Below are 23,086 nucleotides of genomic sequence, written 5' to 3'. Positions count from 1 at the left end.
TTTGCAAGAGCCAAAAGCTACATGCATTGCATAAAGGGGGGAAAAGCCTCGCTGCCTCTGTTCTGCAAGTTTAAGCAGTTACTTGGCACCACCATCTGGCAATGCAAGGAATTAAATGCATCTCTTTTGCCGATCAGAATGGCATTACAGAATTTCAGAGTGACTGCGGGAAAGCAGCATACATTCTTAAACAGTGCCGCTTCCCAAGAAAAGGTAGTGAGGTGGGAACCCAAGTCATATGCGGTTGACACTCCTAGAACGGAGAGCCCTAAGTATAGCTGGACTGGGTAGGGATGAAAGCAGGGACTCTGATATACAGGTGAAAATTAAAACGTTTGGTAAGTGTGTTGTAAAGTTCAATATACAAATGTGACACTAGATGGCGACAGTGAGCCATGGCAATTTCAATGAATTTTTCAAAATGGTTTTTTAAAAGCATATTTTCCATATGTGTGTAGATTCCACCCTGGAGCAGCACTTTACATGCCAAGGATCAGCACCATTAGCAAATAAAGCATGGGTTCCCCATTGCTTCTATTGCAGGTACTGCCAGTTTTCCAAATACATTGTGGCTCTCCAGATATTTTTGGCCACTAGTTCCCACCAGCTGACCATAGGCCATGCTAGCTACGGCTGGTGGGAGTTGCAATTAGATATATATTTTATAGGGAAAAGACATGGGTAGACCAGGCAGCTTCAGTACAGGGAGGAGAAAAACCATAAGAATAATCTGCTGGAACAGGCCAGTAAGCCCATCTAGTCCAGCATCCTTTTCTCACAGTGGCACAAAATCTGCTATAAGCTGCCTTGTGAAGAAAATATCCAGCAAACACGGGTGGCAAAGAACCCTGAAGACTATTGGGAGGCCTGGCAAAGGGTATGGGCAGTTCCTTGAACTGTCCAGTAGGTGGCAGGGACACAGTTATTTTAAGCATCAGTTGGTGACAGGAGGAGGGTGAGAGACAGGGAGCATAACACAAGAAAAACAGGAAACTCCAGTCTTTCATGCAGTGATTTCCTGCAGGATATTCACATGATGATTTTACATAGAAATATACACACACAGTCTTTAAAACATTGTCAAACTAGTGACTCGTGGGTAGAAAATAATAATAATAATAATAATAATAATAATAATAATAATAATAATTATTATTATTATTATTATTATTATTATTATTATTATTATTATTATTTTATTTATACCTTCCCCTCCCCGGCCAGAGCCGGGCTCAGGGCAGCTAACACCAATAAAATTACAATAAAAAATAATGGGGTTATTAAAATACAATTTAAAATGCAGCCTCATTTTAATAGTAGCCCATAAATCAGAACCATCAGGGGAGGGAAACATAAGGGCCAAACTGAGTCCAAACCAAAGGCCAGGCAGAACAGCTCTGTCTTGCAGGCCCTGTGGAAAGATGTCAAACCCCACAGGGCCCTGGTCTCTTGTGACAGAGCATTCCACCAAGTCGGGGCCAGTACTGAAAAGGCCCTGGCCCTAGTTGAGACCAGTCTAACCACCTTGCGGCTTGGGACCTCCAAAGTGTTGATATTTGTGGACCTTAAGGTCCTCCACGGGGCATACCAGGAGAGGCGGTCCTGTAGGTACGAAAGATGTGCTAGTAATCATCAAGTGCATCTGTTTGTAGTATATTTACAACCTAAGAGATTTATTTTATTTTATTTTTTGTGGGAGGGAAATGGTGGTGTTGAAAACAGGGGTTAGGGTTAGGGTTAGGATTAGTGACTAAGAGAACAATAAGAATATATATTTAAAGAAGATTGGAAAACGTTTAATGAATATATGGGTGAAAATTGTGTACATTTGAAAATGTTGGCAGCGTTAAGATAAATTCAACAGTGTAAATAAGTTTTGATAGATGTAAAAATGGAATACTGAAGGGTTTAGTTTATGTAAAATATGCAGGGATCTATGGCAGGCTTCCTCAACTTTGGCCCTCCAGATGTTTTGAGACTACAATTCCCATCATCCCACTGGTCCTGCTAGCTAGGGACCATGGGAGTTGTAGGCCAAAAACATCTGGAGGGCCGAGGTAGAGGAAGCCTGATCTATGGCATGGAAACTGAACCATGGAAGGAGAAGAAGGGAAGTCATTGATATTTTAAGGTTGTTTAAATGAATATTCTAAAAGGTAAAATAGAAAAACTTAATAAAATTATACCCAAAAAAAGGAAAAAAAGAGAAGCCTCCATAAGGAAGCCACGTTCAAGTGCTAAAGCAGAAGACAGCCACCCACTCTGGCTGATATATAAAATATATAAACTAGGCATCAAATGGCTCCTAAAACCAAGGCTAAAGTTGCCAAAACGGAATGTCTAGTCGCCATTTTGGGGCAAGATGGCTCTTGAGACTTATTTTTCAAATGACTGTGGTTGTTTCACAGTTAAACATCTGGCTATTCAGATGGCAACCTTGAGGTAGCTTAAGAGCTTTGAGAACTTAAAGGAAGAAAAGCCACTTGATCCTGGGACAGTCCACGTATATATTGGCCTATTCCGACCTCTTTTTCCTAATGGTGATTCCTGCTCCTGCTGCACAGAAAAAGCAATTTGGTTCCAGAAACTCATTCCGATGGTGCAGATAAAATAAAGCTGATAGAATTCTACAGGGTGGGGTATTAGTGTGTGGAAACGGTCAGGATCCAATGATCCCCCGAAGGTGGAGATGGGAGGAGCCATCCTGGCACCTAGGCATTTTCACTTGGTCGCAAAGTGGTCCACAGCCTGGCGTCTGGCTAATTTTGAACACTGACTGTCTCCCTCCTATACAACCCTGTTGGAAGGATAGTTCACTTAATCCAGCTTGCTAGTGACAATGGTTTATACCAGTCTATGCACAGAGCATCTGGCACAGGTAGTAGTAACTATGCTCCTTGCTAATACTGCCCGTGGTTTACCTCAGACAGTGAATACACTACACCTATGAACACCAGCGTGTTGTGAACAGAAGATCTTACTCACGGTATCCCACATGACAATGTTGGTGTCTGTGCTGAACGAGTTGGTAATGTGCTGAGTGATGTAAAGATTGACAAAGTCACAGAAATGGTGGTACATGTTAACACCTGGGAGAAGAAAGAAAAACGAACCTTGTCATGGTTTTTCATTTGAAAACCTCTGCGTACTCTTAACACTTTCTCCTCACTTCACTGGAAGAATTTTACACCAGGGCCATCTTTAGCATTTAAGACTGTTTCTATGAATCCAAAAGACCTAAGATGAATATGAGTGTCACATTCGGAGTCTTATTTGCAAGGATGAGTCTTTGCCCAATTGGATTTTGTGAGCTTTTCTGGCTATTAATCCATTAAAACAGTTTTTATTCTGTTCTTCCATCCCTGTGGATCTTCATGATTGATACAGATAAGATACAGTATAAGATCCATCATGATACAGTATATATAGATATTGTGTGTGTGTGTGTGTGTGTGTGTGCATATCAACATTACCTGCGTGAGACAATTATCTGCAACATCTGAAAAGATCAGGCCACAAACCCAGAAACAAACCTCACTAAGACTGTACATGCAGAAGGGCAACCAAAACGATCAAGGGAATACAGCAACTATCCTATGAGGAAAGGTTGCAAATTTGGGCCTCTTTAGTTCTGAGAAAAGGAAGTGGTGACATGATAGAAATTTAAGAGATGCCATAAAAGGATCAAACTCCCCCCCCCCCCGGGCAATTTACGCAGGTCTTGATTGTATCTCCAAATTGTCTGTGTTTCCTTACCAATACCATTTACCCCACAGACCTCCATAAGGCAAACAACCATGATGGGGTTGTTTTTATCTGGAAAAGTGAAATGGAGTTGGGGGAGGGAAGCCTGAATAATGTTGAATTCAAATTGGCAACACATACACTGCATTTCATTAAAACAGAAAACCATGAGAGATTAAACCATGCATCTCCTGAACGGCATGCAGTTTACATCTAATCATGAGGCTGGAATGGTGAAGCGGCAAGTACGTGCCAAAGACTGTGACTTGGGTCTAGAAACCACAGGCTCAAGAACCACCTCTGCCAGTCTCTCTAAATGGCCTTGGGAACCATTATTTCTGGTGGAAGTGGAGAAAGGAAATTCTACCAATCCCATTTGCTTGAGGAGGCCAGCGCAAACAAAGACTGCAAAGCCCTTTGCAAACGAAAAGGGCTACAGCACTGAAGTGCAAGAACACTGGTGCAGCCCAGATGTTAAAAAAGAAAGTTGCTGGGACACCTCTGTTCCGGATTTATTCCATTTATTTATTTCAAACGTTTCTAAGTCCTTGGACAGGAACCCTTGCTTTTAACTGTTCTCACTCAGAGTGCTGCTGCAAACTCAGGACAAACAAGACTTTGAAAACACAGCCCTGCTTCTGAGTTTTAAAGAGCAAGGAATTCCATTCAAATCATCAAGACTGAACCAAGTTGACCAGAATGCCAGGGCTGACTGAGAACAGTCTGAACCGAGCTCTGAAGCTTCACAAATAGTTTAGGATTTAAGAAACTTAAAAAAGAAGTTCAAAATAACTTATAGCAGGGATGGAAGGCAGTTCTTGTCCACATCAACTTCAGCCTGCGTGTGGCATGCATAGAACTGCTATGGTCATGCGTAAACTGCCTTTGCACACAGAATATATCATTATTGGCTTTTAGCCTGCCCCTAAGTGTGCTGGGGGATGCAGGTGGTGCTGTGGGTTAAACCACAGAGCCTAGGACTTGCCAATCAGAAGGTCAGCGGTTCGAATCCCTGCTCCTGCCAACCTAGCAGTTCGAAAGCACGTCAAAGTGCAAGTAGATAAATAGGTACCACTCCAGGGGGAAAGGTAAATGGCGTTTCCGTGTGCTGCTCTGGTTTGCCAGAAGCGGCTTAGTCATGCTGGCCACATGACCCGGAAGCTGTATGCCGGCTCCCTCGGCCAATAAAGCGAGATGAGCACCGCAACCCCAGAGTCGTCCACGACTGGATCTAATGGTCAGGGGTCCCTTTACCTTTAAGTGTGCTGGGGCAATATCCAATTTACTGGAGCATGCTACAAGATAATGCAATACATGCAGAATGCTGTGCATATCAATGACCTTTACATGACCACCTCCAAACATATCATCCTGACAGACTGCCAGGAGTCGTACAGATCTGCACATACAAAAACCACACTGGCTTGTACCTGCATCAAGCTTCATGAAATAAGTTGGCTTGTCAATAATAACATCACAACTGCCATCTTCCATAGGCCTGGAGTTCAGTTCCGTATATGTCTGGAGCTCTGCAAACCTGTAATTACAGTCATTTAATAGAAGCTGCAAAAAATATTTTTTTAAAAAACCACCCATATCCAAAAACAATAATTTAAGCAATGCACCATGCAGACTTCTCTTCACAATGCTGGTGAAGTTAGACAAAGTTTGACAATTAAAATTATTTTTAATTGTAACTGAAGCTTCTTCAGTAAGGCTTCAAAAGGTTAAACTCTGCCTTTGATCTCAGGAGCAAGCAGCATCTTTGATCTATAAATCAAGAGCTGGGGAAAGTTTCAAGAGAGAGAATCTCTCTGTCCGTGTGTTTCCAATATCCAGTTAATTTGAATATATCTACGCTCATGTCAAGTGCACTGACCATGATTTTAAAGGCATCTCAGCAAAGACACAAGTTATTCATGACTGCAGGTACAAGACCAATTAGCATGATCCATTTAACAGCCTAGCAAGTCTCCTCCATGACGTAATATCATTTGTACTGGGCTCAGCTAATGGAACTTGAGCCCTGCAAGATATATTTCTAGAAGATGATAACTAAGAGGTGAAAGGGCTTTTTTAACTTGTTCATAAATTAGCTAGAGTTGGGGTTAGCAGTGAGGTGGCCATGTTTGCTGACAACAGCAAACTGTTCATGGTAGTTAGAACGACGAAGAGCTCCAAAAGCATGTTTCCGAATGGAGTGAATGGCCTGTAAATCTTAACTGAGATCCAGCGCCCAGGGCCTTCTGGCGGTTCCCTCATTGCGAGAAGTGAGGTTACAGGGAACCAGGCAGAAGGCCTTATTGGTAGTGGCGCCCACCCTGTGGAACACCCTCCCTTCAAATGTGAAGGAAATAAGCAGCTGTCCTATTTTTAAAAGACATCTGAAGGCAGCCGTGTTCAGGGAAGTTTTTAATATTTAATGCTGTACTGTTTTTAACATTTGATTGGGAGCCGCCCAGAGTGGCTGGGGAAACTCAGCCAGATGGGTGGGGTATAAATAATAAATTATTATTATTATTATTATTATTATTATTATTATTATTATTATACACACTGTCAGGGTTTCAGGGAGAGAAGAGCAGATGGGGGAGGAGACAGAGAGCGAGGGGGAAGAATCCCAGAGAGATGAGGAGGAGGATGACGATGCCCAAAGGTCATCCATGAGTCTGACCAGTGAGTCAGAGGACTCCCAAAAGGGGGCCCCCCTGGTCAGACCAAAGGGAGGCCAAGGGGGAAGCAGTGAGGAGCAGGGGAGCGAAGGGAGAAGCCCCAGTGGGAGTTGGACACAGGAGCCGGCTTCTCAGCCGGAACGGAGTGAAGGGGGTGGAGTTACCAGTGTGTCAGAGGGAGCAGAGCAAGAAGGAGACAGGGGAAGGAGATCGGAGCAGGGCGCTCAGCCGGAAGGGGTGGAGAGCAGCACCGGGAGCAGTGTAGCGGTCGAGAGAAAGGTCAGAAGCAACGTACGCGCGCCAAGTTCAAATGTAGAGGCGCGCGGAAGTGAGGAGAGCCCTGGGGAGGAGCCTGGCCCCAAAGCGAGAAAGAGGGGGGCAGAGGCGTCAGAGGATTCAGCCTCGGGCGAGTCCCGGCGAGGGGGAACCCAGGGGGGCAGAAAGACCCTGCGGAAAAGGAAGGAGAGGAAGAGGTGGTCCAGCACAAGTCTCTTAAATTGGTGCCGAGGCAGTACGGATTCAGAGGGGACTTCAGCGGTCTAACGTTACAGACGTAGAGTCACAAAGATGGAATGTAAACGCAACCATGATCTTCAATAAAGACTTTCTGTAAATAAACCGGATCGGAGTCGGGTCTCTTGTGAGCTGGGACCAGACGGGTGGCTCTGACAGTAAGTCCCCTCACCAGAACGCAAAAAATTTTTTTTTGCAAAGCTCACCAACGGGAGCAGCCATGAGCGCGGAGGAACAGCTGCTTACGCTGAGGAATCAGGTTACCGAACTCACAGCTGCAGTCATTGCATCACAGAAGAAGAATGACGAACTGGACAAGGCTTGCCAGGACCTGCGAACAAGGTGGGAGCAGGCAAGCAGGGCAGGGGTCCCGGGTTCCAGATCGGAGGGCGTTGCACTTGGACGGCGGGGGGGCGCCCTAGTTACGCACTTCAATGGCAACCTGCAAGACTACCCTAACTTCAGGGCAGACGTCGTGTATGCACTGCATTTGCTCCGTCATGATTTTAAAGATGAGGAGGAGAGAGTGGGGTTCATAATTTCGCATCTGCATGGGGAGGCCAGAGCTTGGTTGCGCAATTTGTGGCGCGAAGATGGCCCTGCCCGCCGCAATTCTGATGAATTTATTAAAGCGATGGATGCTTGTTTCCAGTCCTCTGTGGATGTGGATATTGCTCGTAGACAGATGCACGGACTGCGGCAAGGCAAAGCCACTGTACGTCAATATCATTCCAAATTCTTTGCATTACTAACTGCGTTGGGCTGGGAGAAGGATAGTAAACCCGTCAGAGATCTTTTCTGGGAAGGTCTTAGCCCCCCCGTCAAGGATGAGATCGCCAGGGGGGATAGACCCCAGACCCTAGAAGACGTAGTGCAACGGGCTTTGGCTATCGGAATACGACATGAGGGACGCCCGTGGCACGAGGGGGAGGGACCCCAGGCGCGTGCACCAGCGAGAACCCCCCCTTTTGTCCCCAGGGACTTCAGCCAGACGCACCCCTCGCCCTTGGGGAGGCAAGGAGAAGAGCCGATGGAAATTGGTGGTGCTAGGGCTCAGACACCATCCAGAGCCCCTGTTTCCGGTGCAGTGAAGGCGAAGCCTCCTAGAGGGACCAGGAAATGTTACATCTGTGACAGTGCACAGCATATGGCGAAAGAGTGCCCCCAGAGGCTCCAAAAACACACTGCAGCTCTAGCAACAGTGGCAGCGGAAGTGGTGCAAAGAGAGCAGCCTCAGGGAAACGACAGTGCCTGGCTGGAAGCGGAGCTACTGGGGCTCAGCCAGGCGGATCTGTAGAACAGTCCCCAGCACCCTTACAACGCACGGACCCTTTACCACCCAAACCAGCAGTGCAACTCACTGTGACCCTTCAGCTGCCAAATGGACAATCCCTGGAAGTTCCCATCACGATTGATTCCGGGAGCAATGCGGATTTTGTGGGAATACAATTTGTCAAGCAGCATAGCATAGCGCTCCTGCCTGCAACGACGCCTCTGAACGTGGTCACAGTGGACGGCAGGAAATTGCTGGGAGGGCAAGTTGTGCAGCAGACGCCTCCCATGGTGATGCAGATTGGAAATCATCGAGAACTCATTAGCTTCAATGTCACCCACCTGTCAGACACGCCCATTGTGTTAGGCATGAGTTGGCTGGAGAGGCATAGTCCAGCTGTAGCGTGGTACCAGCGGCAAATCACCTTCTGCTCATCGTATTGTGCTCAGCATTGCATCCAAACCAATCAGGAGGAGGGGGCTGAGCAGCAACTGCACCTGGGCATGGTGCAGGCAGTGCCTCACAAGTACGAGGGATTCTTGGAGGTTTTCCGCGAGAAAGAAGCTGACAAGTTGCCGCCTCACAGGCCTTACGACTGTGCTATCGACCTGGTGCCAGGGGCGCAGCTGCCAACTGCAAAGCTGTATTCCATGTCTGAGGACGAGATGCAAGAGCTCAGAGAATTCATAGAGCATAATCTGAAGCGCGGGTTCATCCGGGAATCCAAAGCAGTGGGAGGCAGTCCTGTTTTCTTTGTGAAGAAGAAAGACACGCCCCAAAAAAGACTCATTGTGGACTACCGGTTCATAAACAGACTGACTAAGCCCAAGGCCTTTCCCATGCCCAAGATTGACGACCTCCTAGCGACCGTTAGGAAGGGTAAGATCTTCACCAAGTTGGATTTGCGTGGAGCGTACAACCTCATCCGCATCCGGAAGGGCGATGAGTGGAAGACTGCCATGTTCACGCCTCTAGGCACGTATGAATACAGAGTTATGCCGTTTGGTCTCCAAAATGGCAGCCACGTTTTCCAAGCATTTATGCATCACGTGTTGGCGGGACTCCTCTACAAGAAGTGTGTATGTTTTCTCGACGACATCCTGATTTTCTCGGAATCGCCGGAAGCTCACGAGAAGGATGTAAAGGAGGTCCTACAGAGGTTGCAGGAGCACAGGCTGTACGCCAAGTTGGAGAAGTGCCAGTTTGATGTGACGGAGGTGGATTTCCTTGGCTACAAGCTGTCCGACGAGGGGCTGGCCATGGACAGAGTCAAGGTCCAAGCGGTGTTGGACTGGAAGAGCCCACGCAATCGGAAGGAAGTCCAGAGATTCATCGGATTTGCCAATTTTTATCGCAAATTCATCAAAGGTTTTGCAAATGAGACGGCAGCAATCACGGACACCCTCAGTTCCAAGAAGAAGAAGTTCGCTTGGACGGAACAGGCAGAGCGCTCTTTTCGGAAGCTTAAAAGCCTCTTCGCCTCCGAGGAGCAGCTACTGCACGTGAATCCCGGCAGGCCAATGCGGGTGGAAACCGACGCGTCAGACAGAGCGGTTGGAGCCGTCCTTCTACAGGAGGATCCGCAAGGCAATTGGAGGCCGGGCGCCTTCTACTCCCGGAAGCTCAGCAAGACGGAGCGGAACTACACCATATGGGACAGGGAGCTGTTGGCCATTCATGCAGCTTTCAAAGCGTGGCGACACTTCCTCATAGGAGCCAAGCACACAGTGCAGGTCCGCACGGATCACAAGAATTTAGAGTATTGGCGAACGGCAAAGCTGCAGACCCAAAGACACATGCGCTGGGCAGAATTCTTTGCGGATTTCGACTTCAAAATAGAATACATCCCGGGAGACTCCAATGTTATAGCAGACGCGCTCTCCAGGAAACCGCAATACCTGGAGGAGACGACACCAATTGCAGCGAAGCACATTTTCGCACCACAGGCGTGGGCGTGCGCTGCCATCGCAGTCGACCTGGACGCGGTGCGACGCGCGTTACAAGCGGATCAATTTGCACAGTCCAAGATGGAGGAGCTGCGCAGCGGGTCGCAAAGAGACGATGAGTTCCAGTTGCGGGACGGACTCTTAACTCGCAAGGGTGCCCTCTACGTGCCTAACGACGAACTTCGCGCAAAGGTTCTGCAGCAATTGCACGACGCCCCCAGTGCGGGCCACTTCGGCAAGGAGAAGACAATAGAATTAGTGGCCAGGGACTTTTGGTGGCCCCAGATGCGGGGAGAGGTGGCGGATTACGTCGCCAGGTGTGACACCTGTCAGAGGTCCAAACCAGTACACCAGAAGCCGGCGGGATTGTTGGAACCGCTGGAAACGCCGCAGCAACCGTGGGAGAGGGTAGCACTGGACTTTGTTACTGACCTGCCCAGCTCCAGGGGCAAGACGGCGGTGCTGGTGGTTGTGGACTTGTTCACCAAGATGGCGCACTTCATTCCTTGTGCCAAGGTGGCGACGGCAGAACAAACCGCCAAACTCTTCATCGACCACGTGTTCAGAGTGCATGGACTACCGCAGTCCGTCCTGTCCGACAGGGGGCGCCAATTTGTTTCCAACTTCTGGCAGAAGCTTCTGGGTATCCTGCACGTCAAGATCGACCTAGCGTCGGCGAGACATCCACAGACCAACGGCCAAGCAGAGAGGGTCAACGCGATCATGCAGCAGTACCTGAGGTGTTACGCCAATCAGCGACCTGCAGCGTGGGTGGACTACCTGCCGATGGCTGAGTTTGCCTACAACAACACGAAGCACGCATCGACCGGGGTGACGCCGTTCTTCGCGAACAATGGCCGTCATCCCAGAACCTTTCCGAGGCTTATAGCACCAGGAGAGGGGGTGCCTCAAGAGGCCGACCAGTTCGCAGCAGAGTTGCAAGAGGTGCACGAGGAGCTGCGGAGACATTTGGAGCTGGCCAAACAGGCCTATAAGGTGCAGGCGGACAAGCACAGAAGGGCGGGAGAGGACATCCAGGTGGGGGACTGGGTATGGTTAGCGGCCCAAGCGATGCCAGCCAGATCGTTAGCCAAGAAGAAGCTAGGACACAGGCAGCTAGGACCATACCAAGTTGAGGCTAGGATCAATCCTGTAGCATTTCGCCTGGCCCTTCCAGAAGGCTCCAGAGTGCACCCGGTCTTTCATAGGTCGGTGCTCACTCCCTACAAGGCCCCGCACAGGTTTCAAGAGTCAGAAACAGTACCAGACCCACGCAAAGGGGCACCCAAGAGGGGGGGGGTCGCCTAGGGCCGAACCCCTCAACGAGGTCACAGAGATACTGGACTCGAGATGGGGGGAAGAGGGGGTTGAATACTTTCTCGCCAGAGAGGGCACCCCAGCCACTGCCAATAGTTGGGTGCCGGGCTTCCTTTTGAAGGAAGAGTTCCATGCACTTTTCCCACATAGACCCATGCCAGCTGAGTACTTTGATGACTGGCTTTTCACACCCACATTGTCAGATAGCACGTTCAGGGGTTTCTCTTCCCCCGAGGAAAGAACACCAGAATCAAGCCCGCCCAGGGGATTGTGCTCGGGGGTGGACACGGAAACCCCTTATTGGTGGGAGGAGCAACCAGAGGAGGAATGGCGTAAGAGGTGGATGATGGGTCCTTGGCGGGCAGCACCAGAGGAAGTAGCAATGGAAGAAGAGACTGAGATGCCTTTGGGTGAAGAACCCGAGTTCGAACACACATACACAGAACTGCCAGCAGAGAACATTGACGTAGACGACCTGTATCCTGAGCCTACCCCCGAAGAGCCGCAGTTTCCACAACCGGCACCCGGCGAGCGGGAGGGGGGAAGGGGGGGCTTCGAGGGGGGGATGGATGTCAGGGTTTCAGGGAGAGAAGAGCAGATGGGGGAGGAGACAGAGAGCGAGGGGGAAGAATCCCAGAGAGATGAGGAGGAGGATGACGATGCCCAAAGGTCGTCCATGAGTCTGACCAGTGAGTCAGAGGACTCCCAAAAGGGGGCCCCCCTGGTCAGACCAAAGGGAGGCCAAGGGGGAAGCAGTGAGGAGCAGGGGAGCGAAGGGAGAAGCCCCAGTGGGAGTTGGACACAGGAGCCGGCTTCTCAGCCGGAACGGAGTGAAGGGGGTGGAGTTACCAGTGTGTCAGAGGGAGCAGAGCAAGAAGGAGACAGGGGAAGGAGATCGGAGCAGGGCGCTCAGCCGGAAGGGGTGGAGAGCAGCACCGGGAGCAGTGTAGCGGTCGAGAGAAAGGTCAGAAGCAACGTACGCGCGCCAAGTTCAAATGTAGAGGCGCGCGGAAGTGAGGAGAGCCCTGGGGAGGAGCCCGGCCCCAAAGCGAGAAGGAGGGGGGCAGAGGCGTCAGAGGATTCAGCCTCGGGCGAGTCCCGGCGAGGGGGAACCCAGGGGGGCAGAAAGACCCTGCGGAAAAGGAAGGAGAGGAAGAGGTGGTCCAGCACAAGTCTCTTAAATTGGTGCCGAGGCGGTACGGATTCAGAGGGGACTTCAGCGGTCTAACGTTACAGACGTAGAGTCACAAAGATGGAATGTAAACGCAACCATGATCTTCAATAAAGACTTTCTGTAAATAAACCGGATCGGAGTCGGGTCTCTTGTGAGCTGGGACCAGACGGGTGGCTCTGACACACACACATGGCGCTTGAATTGGTGGGGACTGATCAAGTCATGGGTTGTAGCAGAAAGCTCAGTGAAGATGCTGACGGTGGCTATGAAAAAGGAAAATCCCATGCTAGGGATTGTTAGGGAAGGAATCGAAAACAAAACTGAAGCTCTCATCAGGCATTCATGATGTGGCTGCATTTAGAATACTGTGTACAGTTCCAATTGTCTTGCCCCAAAAAGGATATTAGAGAGTTGGAAAAGATCCAGGAAATAGCGACCAAAATCATCTAAGGGATGGAGCAACCCCACTAAGAAGAACCGCTGCAGCATTTGGGACTTTTTAGTTTGATGAGCAGGAGGTAACATGACAGAAGAACACTTGGCATGAGGAAGGTAGAAAGTAGGGAAGTTTTTCTCCCTCTCTCATAACACTCGATTTTGTGGACCTGGGAGCGACACCTCACGGACCAAAGGTTCCCCCACCCTTGATACAGGCTATACAAAACAGGCCACATCAATTCCCAGGCTTCCCTATTACCGGCGGATTTTCATGTTAAAAAACAACGGTTCCCATAGATAAGAATGTAATGCAGCCACAATGACCTGCTTTTTGTTGCTAACATTCTAGACTAGAATAACCACCACCTCAGTCATTGTCCCTTTGCTCCACCATCATAGAAGCCTGTTTCTTCCTTAAAAAACAACTGCTGTGACATGTGGTGGGAGACAGGCGCACCGGGTTCTACTGCTGTGACATGTGGTGGGAGACAGGCGCACCGGGTTCTGCCCAACATGGGGGGCTAGGCCTGGCAAGTGCGCATGACATCATGCATCTCACGGTGGTATAGGGCCCACAGGAGGGCCCAACACAGCCTGCAGTGCCACGGGAGGGCCCAATGGGGCCTGCCTGGCTGTGGAACACTGAGGGGGCCTGGCCCCCATATTGAAAATTGGGGGGCCTCCTAGGTGGGTGTGCCTGGTGGGAGATAAGGGGAGTACGCAACTGAGCACAGTACTGGGAGCTGAGCTTTTCTACAAAGATGTCTATCGTAGAGAAACAAGAAAGAGCAGACAGCTACAAATCTTACCAAGACTGTAAAGGGCTCTTCCGCTGCCCTTCAGCAAGGAAAGTTTGAATGTCTAAATTGCAGTGGCCTCCAATTTCACCCTTCTGGAAGAAGTCTTCATTGAATCTATTTAAAGAGGGGGAACATTATTAGCAGAAGTTGAAATCAAGTGTCAGTTCTAAACTGGACTGCCTTGTGAGCACTCTCTTGATTAATGATGTACACCAAGGCATTGATTCACCATCACACTTTAACTTGTCACTCTGTACAACGAGCATGCTTACTCAAAATTAAACTCTGTGGTATTCAATGAAGCTCACTGCCAGATCACTGAGCACAAGCTTGCAGTCAAAGGCTACAATCCTAGTATTGGAAGACACAAGATCTACCCACCTTGGAAGAATGGCAGATGAAGGTGATAGACTATATGGGACTGGCAGAAATGACTGGCAGAATCCGAGACCAGGGAAGAGAGACAGTGGAAGAAGATTGGAAGAAATTTAAGGACTATCTTAAGAAACATTGCAAAATTAATGAATGTTAGAATGACGTTGGTTTAGAAATTATGTGGTTTCCAGCTGTAATGGTTAAGTAAAAAGAAAAGAAAGGCTAAAAATTAAATGAAAAATAAGGGAGAGGATTTGCTGAATTAATAATTAGAAATTGGAATATAGAAAGGGGAGGTATGAGGAAGTCGGGGAAGTAAGTTACAAGAAAATAAGGGATTGAAAGTATACTTGTTTTTGTTTGTGTTTGTTTGTATTGTTGTTTTGTTTTGTTTTTATATAATTTTTGAAACTTTAATAAATATCTTTAAAAAACACACACAAAGGCTACAATCCTAAACACCATGACTTCCATATAAGACCCCCAATGAATATCGTGGGACTGACTTCTAAGCAAGCGCAGGATTGCACTGCATGTGATACACTGGAAACATGGGTTGCATGGATCCCTGAAGTGTCTCGAGTGAACCACAATGGTGATGTCGTTGCTTCAACATGCATCCAGCCTACAGTTCAATCAACACAGCTGCAAATGTTTTAAGGGTCTCGAGAAATAAGCATAACGGTCATACAATGACTATATATAGACACACTTTTGACGGTATGAACATAAAACCGAAACAAACTTATGAACAAAAGCATGCTTCATGAATTAAAGCAAGTACTGAATAAAATCAGCCAACTAGAAAATAACTGTGTTTTTCCAAATTCAGAAAGATGTTTGCAGAACCTGCTATAGCACTGTAGTTCAGCAACACCTGGAGAGCACAAGGTTCCCCATATCTGTTCTACAATCATGAGGGCCAGCAAATGATTATTTAAAAAGTAAAAAAGAAGAAGATATTTCTAGACATCATTCTTGGATGATTAAACATATGCAGATTTCTGAGTCCTGGCATATATCTGTTAATGACTATTGGAGAAGTATTTAAAAAAATAGAAGTCTTCTATAGATGAGCTGAATTGGTTAATAGGGATATTTAGTGTGTCTGTTTCTCCTGCTGAAATGTAAGTAAGGTACGTACCTCTCATGGTTTCTTTTGGGGTTTCTTAAATCAATGTACAGATTTGTTGCTCTGCAATATTGGAGGTAACGAGAACATTGAAGTGAAGAATCTCCCTATAAGAAAATGACAAAAGCAACACACACACACACACATATATATATTAAGAAGAACTGGGGGGAAGTGGAGCATAGCATCAGGAAACAATTTTCTCTGAATGTGTACAAGCATGCTTACCATTGCCTGAGGTCTGCAGTGAGTCTTCACTTCATTCATCCTCTCCTTAACATAACCAAAGTCAGCTTGCTTCCAGAATACATGCTGGGCCTCCTCAATGGTGTTTGCCCTTACATGGTGAAATAATGCAAGTGTGTCCATTTGAGAAAACATCAAGCTTTAACTATGGGAATAAACCCAGTCTATGGGTTAATAAGTGCCGCTGCACAACCTTATAAGCTAGGTTTACTGAGTGTAACAACGAAGAAGAGCGAGCTTCCACATATTCTGCCTATGCACAAAAAGGGTAGCACTTAACTGATCTGCAAGAAGGCACAGGGGTGTCTGCTTGGCATTTGGGATGGGAATAGACCAGTAGTGGAGATGTTAGAAGTATTATGCGTGCGCGCGCGCACACACACACACACACATGTATATGTTGTTGTTCAGTCATTTAGTCGTGTCCGACTCTTCGTGACCCCATATGCATATCTATATCTATCCATCTATCTATATACTAACTAAAATGTTGCACTACTATATCCCTGGTACATGTTAACAGAACCTGTGGCTCTAGAAAAACAAATGGCAGCATATAAATTGGGAGGCTTTGGGTCTTGTTTCATGTACCAAAATAAATAAATACCAGCAGAAGTTCTCTATATGCAACTGAATGTTGGGTTTGGCCTGGGCCTGAGTTTGCAGGATGCACGGGGGCGTGGAATGTACACTTACCATCCAATCTCAGCATAATCACATTTCGGATATCCAAAACGGTTTTCAGGCTTGCATGATTTCTCATAACCCCAACAGGCTTTCAATTTCTTCAAGTACTTCTGGAAACACAGGAAAATGACAACTTTGCTTTGGATGTTGGTGCCATGTTGCCGAACGAGCAAGCTTGCAAAAATGCATGTGTGATCTACAAATAACCTGCATGTACTTTTTAGCTCTAAAGATTTGAGCCTCCAGTTTATTTCATAACATCTATATACCGCTTGACTGTAGGAAACCTCAAAGTACTGGTAGTTTATGAAAAGAATAAAACAGTTAAGATTGTCAAGAAAGAAAAACAATTGAGAAAGAAAAAGGAGAAGAAATTGCAGGAGAAAAAGATGAGAAGAACAGAAACAAATTTACATACATAATCTTCCTATTAACATCTTAATAAACACTTAAATAAAAAGACTTCTGACAAAACGAGACTTCCGATCATTCTCATTGTACTGTTTATACTGTCCTTCTTTTTGTTGCACAGTTTCATATTCTTTAGTATTGTCCCTATTTACTCCAAAAGCGATATTTGTTATGTGTTTTATTTACAGGTATCACTCGAGTTCTGCTAATATGGTATGGTTGGTACAAAATGATCTTATATAATTGCAATATGAGATTGTAAATCCTTCGCAAATATTTTGTATATGTGTGTGATTTAAATCAATAAAGACTATTTTTTTTAAAAAAAGTTAAGATTGTCAGTAAAAGCAATCAAGGCGTTCTAAAAGTTAAAACCAGCAATAAATTAAAAACACACCAGCATTCTATGTATCTGGGTAAAAGGTAAAGGTAAAGGGACCCTTGACTATTAGGTCCAGTCGTGACTGACTCTGGGGTTGTGGCGCTCATCTTGCTTTATTGGCCAAGGGAGCCGGCGTACAGCTTCCGGGTCATGTGGCCAGCATGACTAAGCCGCTTCTGGCGAACCAGAGCAGCGCACAGAAACGCTGTTTACCTTCCCGCCAGAGCGGTACCTATTTATCTACTTGCTCTTTGACATGCTTTCGAACTGCTAGGTTGGCAGGAGCAGGGACCAAGCAACTGGAGCTCACCCCGTTGCGGGGATTCGAACCGCCGACCTTCTGATCGGCAAGTCCTAGGCTCTGTGGTTTAACCCATCCCTATGTATCTGGGTAGGCTTGGATAAACAAGGATGTTGTTAGCAGCAGCCAAAGAGAATACGGAGGAAATTAAACACACATGGAAGTATCTATCATATTAAAGGCTGTAGAGCAGCCTTTCCCAACCTGGTGCCCTCCAGATGTCAACCCTGATCGTTGGCTCGGGTTGATGCTACCTCCCTGCGCACTCCATCCTAATATTCTTACCAGATGCAGACACAGATAGCTTGGGCACCTGTCAAATGTTTTCTTTCTCTTCCCACGCCCTCTTCTGGTACCCTTACATTTTTTTAACACCAAGCCTGATTAAGTGTTATGGAGAACTTAAAAGCTTGCACACTATTTTGTGACATTTTGGATAGCCCAACAAAGGCAGTAACCTAACATGGAGTCTGGAATCATCACCAGCATGGTTCCTGGAAAAGAAGCCAGTTATCATCACCTTCAACCTCTTTGACAACAAATCGGCATTAGGCTCCAGTAAAAAAAGAAAAAAAGAGGAGTATTTACTTTATATGGGCAATGAAGATCGTTCTTGCATGCTGTGGCAAAGGGCTGGTTATTGTGCAAAAAGTATGGGATATGTTCTTCGGGCAAGTTGATGTTTCCATAGCTATACAATGGCACTCGTGGAATGTTGCTGCCATCAGTAAGACTTTCACCTTGGGTCCTGGCCAAGATTTCTTGAAGTAGGACTCCAAATGCAAGCAGCATTAACATGGCAATCTGGAAAACCTAAAGCAAACACACAGAAAAACGGTTTAAGAATGGCATAACTACGACTTCAGTTAATTGATTCTATTCAACCATAAACCTAAAGTCTGTGTATGTGTGTTTGCAGCTATAGATCTCTTGGCAAGAAAGACTCTCCTCTTGGCATAAACATGTGTTCGTATAGCATTTATCGCTGTCGCAGATGCGGAGCCAATAGGCGAAGGCAAAGTCTTGTTCCCAAGAGATGCCTGGGAACTCAAGTCAGGAAACCGTGCGGGACTCTCGAGGGATTTGTTTCCTCTGCATCCAAGAAAAGAATGGAAACCAAAACAAACGGAGGGCAGAAAATGCCTGATCAGATAGCCACATTGCCTTTTGTGTATGTGGAATTCATGGGATTTTGCGCTTAGTGCTTTCATGGTTCAAACTCTGTCCCTGAGAACCTCTTAAAAGTCAAGGGGTGAGAGGCAGTTCTGAAACAACTTTCCACTGCCCCAGTAGTTTTTGAAATGTTTCTCATGTATGCAAATACAGTGGTACCTCGGGTTACATACGCTTCAGGTTACATACGCTTCAGGTTACAGACTCCGCTAACCCAGAAATAGTGCTTCAAATTAAGAACTTTGCTTCAGGATGAGAACAGAAATTGTGCTCTGGCGGCGCAGCAGCAGGAGGAGGCCCCATTAACTAAAGTGGTGCTTCAGGTTAAGAACAGTTTCAGGTTAAGTACGGACCTCCGGAACGAATTAAGTACTTAACCCGAGGTACCACTGTAAATGGGAACATAATCATACCATAGCTAAAGCAACATGTAATAAAAAGTGGGAATTTAATATGGAAACGTAAAGCCATAAAGATGGATGATCATCCACATGGATGATCACCTTTTTCTACTGGGCCAGGTTGAAGGCAATGCTAATCTAGGCTGCATCAACAGAAGTATGGTGTCCAGATCAAGGGAAATAATAGTACAGAAATGTGCCATTTTGAACAGGGATTCCATTCCTGATCCCCGCATGTGTCAATGCATAAGCCTATTACGCCCCATTACACCTCTACCCTGCCCCCATTCCTCTATCTTCTGGGTCAAAAAGGGCCCATGCATCAGCAGATGAGCATCAATTGGACATGCCTAAAATGGTCGCCGCTTGTACCATTTTGTTCTGACTTGGCCAGACCACACCTGGAGTAGCGTCCAGCTCTGGGTGCCATGATTTAAGAAGGGTATTAACAAGTTGGAATGTGTGCATATGATCAAGGGTCTGGAACCCAAGCCTTATGAGGAACGGTTGAAGGAGCTGGGTGTGTCTAGCCTAGAGAAGAGGAGACTGAGAGGAAATATGATAGCCATCTTCTAATATCTTAAGGGCTTGTTTCCTCCTGCTCAGAGGGGGCGGGGGGGGAGAAGGACTCGTTCCAATGGCTTCCAGTTACAACAAAGGAGACTCCAACTAAAAATCGGGAAGAACTTTCTGAAGGTAAGAGCTGTTTGACAGTGGAACAGTCTCCCTCGGGAGGTGGTGGACTCTCCTTCCTAGGAGGCTTTTAAGCAGAGGTTGGATGGTCATCTGTCATGGGTCCTTTAGCTGAGATTCCTGCATTGCAGAGGGTTGGACAAGTTAACCCTTGGGGTCCCTTCCAACTCTATGATACTATGATTCTTAGGGTTCTTGTACTATGGCACAAAGTACCCAACAACTTAGGTCAAGGGTACCGCCCTATACATACAGTGGTACCTCTGGTTGCAAAGGGGATCCAATCCGGAGGCCTGTTTGCAACATGAAAAGAACGCAACACGCAGCGGTGCATCTGCACACACGCGGGTTGCGATTCGCCGCTTCTGCGCATGATGTCATTTTGCGCTTCTGCGCATGCGCGAGCAACAAAACCGGGAAGTAACCCTTTCCGGTACTTCCGGGTTGCCGCAGGACGTAACCTGAAAGAACGTAACATGAAGCGGATATAACATGAGGTATGACTGTGTCTGAAGACAAGTTCAAACCGAACAACCCTTTCACAACCCCAAAAAGCTCCGCTGGACAGTTACTTGGGCTCTCTTGGCCACTGCCACGTAGTACAATTATTCACTTGCACCTCTGTTCAACCCGTTCATCTCTCACTGTGAGATTTCCAAGCTCTGTGCTCTAGCTACTAGCTGAACTGTTTCAGTGCCTGCAGCTCCACCGCGTACTTCCTCTGCTCTTAAAGAAGAGTGCGTATTCAGTTATGCCTTTCCTGTGCTAAAAATTTCAGAGCACGCTCTTTTCCTTTCCAAATTAATACATACCAGTTGGTCACAGCTATTCATCCAAAGAAAGTGTCTATGGCCCACTAATACATTATAAATGTGCTAAGAGGAAGAAAAAGGACCACACAAGTAGTTTCTGGAGTAAAGTATATATTGACTTCAATGCATACCGTTTATTATTGACTGCAATGCCTAACACAATTCTCTCCACCATAATCTGGACATTTTTGAGCTTTTTGAAACCGAACTTCCTTCTCCTGAAAGTTGTATGAATGCAAAACTTCGCTAAAGGGTTAGCATTGTATTCTGTCTCCACGAAAAACATAATCAAGTACAGCAACTCCGCATCTTCTTGGATTTTGATATCTATGTCCATTTATCCTGGAAGACACCTGACAAACCTTACCTCTGTGGTTAATGGCTCTGGGTCCTTAGGAATGGGAAGGTAGAGAGAGAGATGCTGTCAGCCTCCCTGCCTGCTTCAGAGCTTTCAAACAGGCCTTAACCAAGGCTCATTGCCACAATATTTTTCAGTGCCAGGGTTCATACCTGTAACAATAAAGAAAAGTCTTTCTGAGCATATGCAGAATACAGAAACATAGAATCACAGAGTTGGAAGAGACCATGATGGTCATCTAAGTCCAACCTTCTGCAATGCAGGAATCTTTCAAACAACACCGCAGAACAATCTGGATCTAGTAGACATGGTCTGCACATAAAGAGCCGCAGGTTCCACAGCCCAACTTTTTTTCTCTTGCTGCCTCTTATTGCTTGGATCCCAGAATACCTGTGTACTGACCCCTCTCTTAGTTCATTCACATCCCTTTTCAAAACACACCTTTTTTCCACAAAGCCTTTGGCGCATTCCCCTAGTTCCCATGCCTTAACATAGTTAGGAACCCTTTGGCCAAGCATAAACACATGAAACTTAAACAATCACATGTATTGCTCCTGCCTGCTTCCTTCCTTGTTTCAAATTTTGGACTAAAAGCTCTTCAAGATCAGGAATCTCTTGCACTGTGTCATGCAAACAAGGATAACAATAATGTTGAAGTATCCAAGCAGAAACATCAGGCAGTCAGAGATATGGAACAGGGAGAGAGGAAGACCTACAAAGTATAAGGACCTGAAGACAACAGAGGAAGGGAAGGGAAGGGAAGGGAAATGAAGGCAGCGACAAGCAGACACAGTTGTTTCCCTGATTTAGGCTTCGCTGCAGCATGGAAAAAGCAAGGGAGCCAACCGAGGGTCTTCCAGATATTGGGACTACAACTCCGACCAGCCCCACCCCAGCCAGCATAGCCAATGATCAGGGATGATGGGAGCTGTCGCCCAAAATGTGGAGGAAGGGGTTGTGCTGAAAAGCCTGCAAAGGCAGCCCCAGACCTTCAGGCTGCAAGGGGAAAGAAGCCATTTGGAGAAAAGTGCCGGGGCGGTCTTTCATTTGGGCCGCTGGACTATAAAGAGCGGAGCTCAATGGGATTTGCTCCCAGGTCAATATGCACAGCTCGATCCATGCCCGATAGGATCGCATTGAGCTAAGCCCCATCTTCCATCCGCCCGGTTCTCTCTCCAGAGATGGAATTTGCAGAGAGGCGGCACCTGCACTCAAGAAAGGAGGGAAGAAAGCCACACTCACAAAAAAGGGGGTTGGGATGGGGAGAGAGAAACCAGAAACTCTTATGCCTGCTGCCTGAGGAAAACTCCAAACCGAGGCGAGGAGACTGCGCGCCAAGGAGCCCCGTCCTCGTTGCACCTCCAGCCCCGGAGACGCCCCGAAGCGAAGCCAGGCGCGGCGTGGCGCGCTCTCCGACCCAGGCCTGCGCGCCGCCTCGCAGCTTGTGCCTCCCGGGAGTCGGTGCCAAAGCCGCCGCCGCCGCTGCCGCGCCTGTGTGGAGCTCCCCTCCACCGGCGCCGAAGGGGGAGCGCGAAGCGACGGCGGCCAGCGGAGGAGGGAGGGAAGGAAGGAAGGAGGGAGGGGCCAGCACAAGGCGCAGGCTCGGCCCTCCGGAAACCCAGCGGCTTGGCGCCAGGCCCGGAGCGCGCCGCCGCCTGCGCCACCTTTTGGAGACGACCAAGGCGAGGAGAAGAGCCAGGTGGCGACTAGAGGCGCCTCTCGCGGACAGCCTGGGAGGCGAAGGGAGCAGACTAGCGAGGGTGCCACAGTTCCCGGGTGCCCAGAGCACCCACCTGTCACATCCACCACTGAATTGGGCGCAGGGGGCGGGAAAGCAGCCGCTTTCGGCTCGGAAAAGGGGTCCTCCTGGCTCAAGGCGCGCCTGGCATTGAGATTCAGGGCAATATAAATTCAAAGCTATATAAATACATATATACATATAGCCTTGAATCTCGATCAGTCAAACCATTACCCGGCAGAGGGCCTTTCCAGATGTTCTAGAGATCTCCAGGTCTAGATCTCTTCAACCAAAGTTAATGCCACACAAAGTCCTCAGCTACACAGCTGCCAGAAGACTTTTTAAATGTGTTGTAAAGTGCAATACTGTATCCAAATGTGACACGAGAAGGCGAGAGTGAACTATGCAAAATTCAATGCCTTTTTTCAAAACTTCTTTTAAAAAGCGTTTTTTAAAAATGTGTGTGTAAAGGTAAAGGGGACCCCTGACCATTAGGTCCA

At 47.4% G+C, this 23,086-nt stretch overlaps 1 protein-coding gene and 1 long non-coding RNA gene across 3 annotated transcripts in view; one reads left to right on the top strand and one right to left on the bottom strand.

Moving 5' to 3' along the window:
• The window catches only part of EOGT (EGF domain specific O-linked N-acetylglucosamine transferase), a 34,789-nt gene extending 12,518 nt beyond the window's left edge, over positions 1-22,271 (bottom strand). Inside the window, exons 1-9 of one of the 2 annotated variants that reach the window (XM_081902629.1) lie at positions 22,091-22,271; positions 20,858-21,000; positions 18,000-18,224; positions 16,327-16,427; positions 15,613-15,721; positions 15,397-15,491; positions 13,887-13,991; positions 5,175-5,281; positions 2,986-3,089 (exon numbers count right to left, since the gene is read on the bottom strand). In XM_081902629.1, coding sequence (XP_081758755.1) covers positions 2,986-3,089; positions 5,175-5,281; positions 13,887-13,991; positions 15,397-15,491; positions 15,613-15,721; positions 16,327-16,427; positions 18,000-18,209 — 831 coding nt within the window. In that variant the 5' untranslated portion in view covers positions 18,210-18,224; positions 20,858-21,000; positions 22,091-22,271. The remainder of the gene's footprint in view (positions 1-2,985; positions 3,090-5,174; positions 5,282-13,886; positions 13,992-15,396; positions 15,492-15,612; positions 15,722-16,326; positions 16,428-17,999; positions 18,225-20,857; positions 21,001-22,090) is intronic. The other variant, XM_081902628.1, reaches the window with a different exon arrangement.
• Positions 1-23,086, top strand: part of LOC309365452 — a 258,469-nt gene that overhangs the window by 137,577 nt on the left and 97,806 nt on the right. The window lies entirely within an intron of this gene.

This window comes from Podarcis melisellensis, assembly GCF_964234715.1.
Source record: "Podarcis melisellensis genome assembly, chromosome: 2".
NCBI lineage: Eukaryota > Metazoa > Chordata > Lepidosauria > Squamata > Lacertidae > Podarcis > Podarcis melisellensis.
The sequence above is the reverse complement of the archived record's forward strand: the minus strand, read 5'-3'. Positions and strand labels throughout refer to the sequence as shown.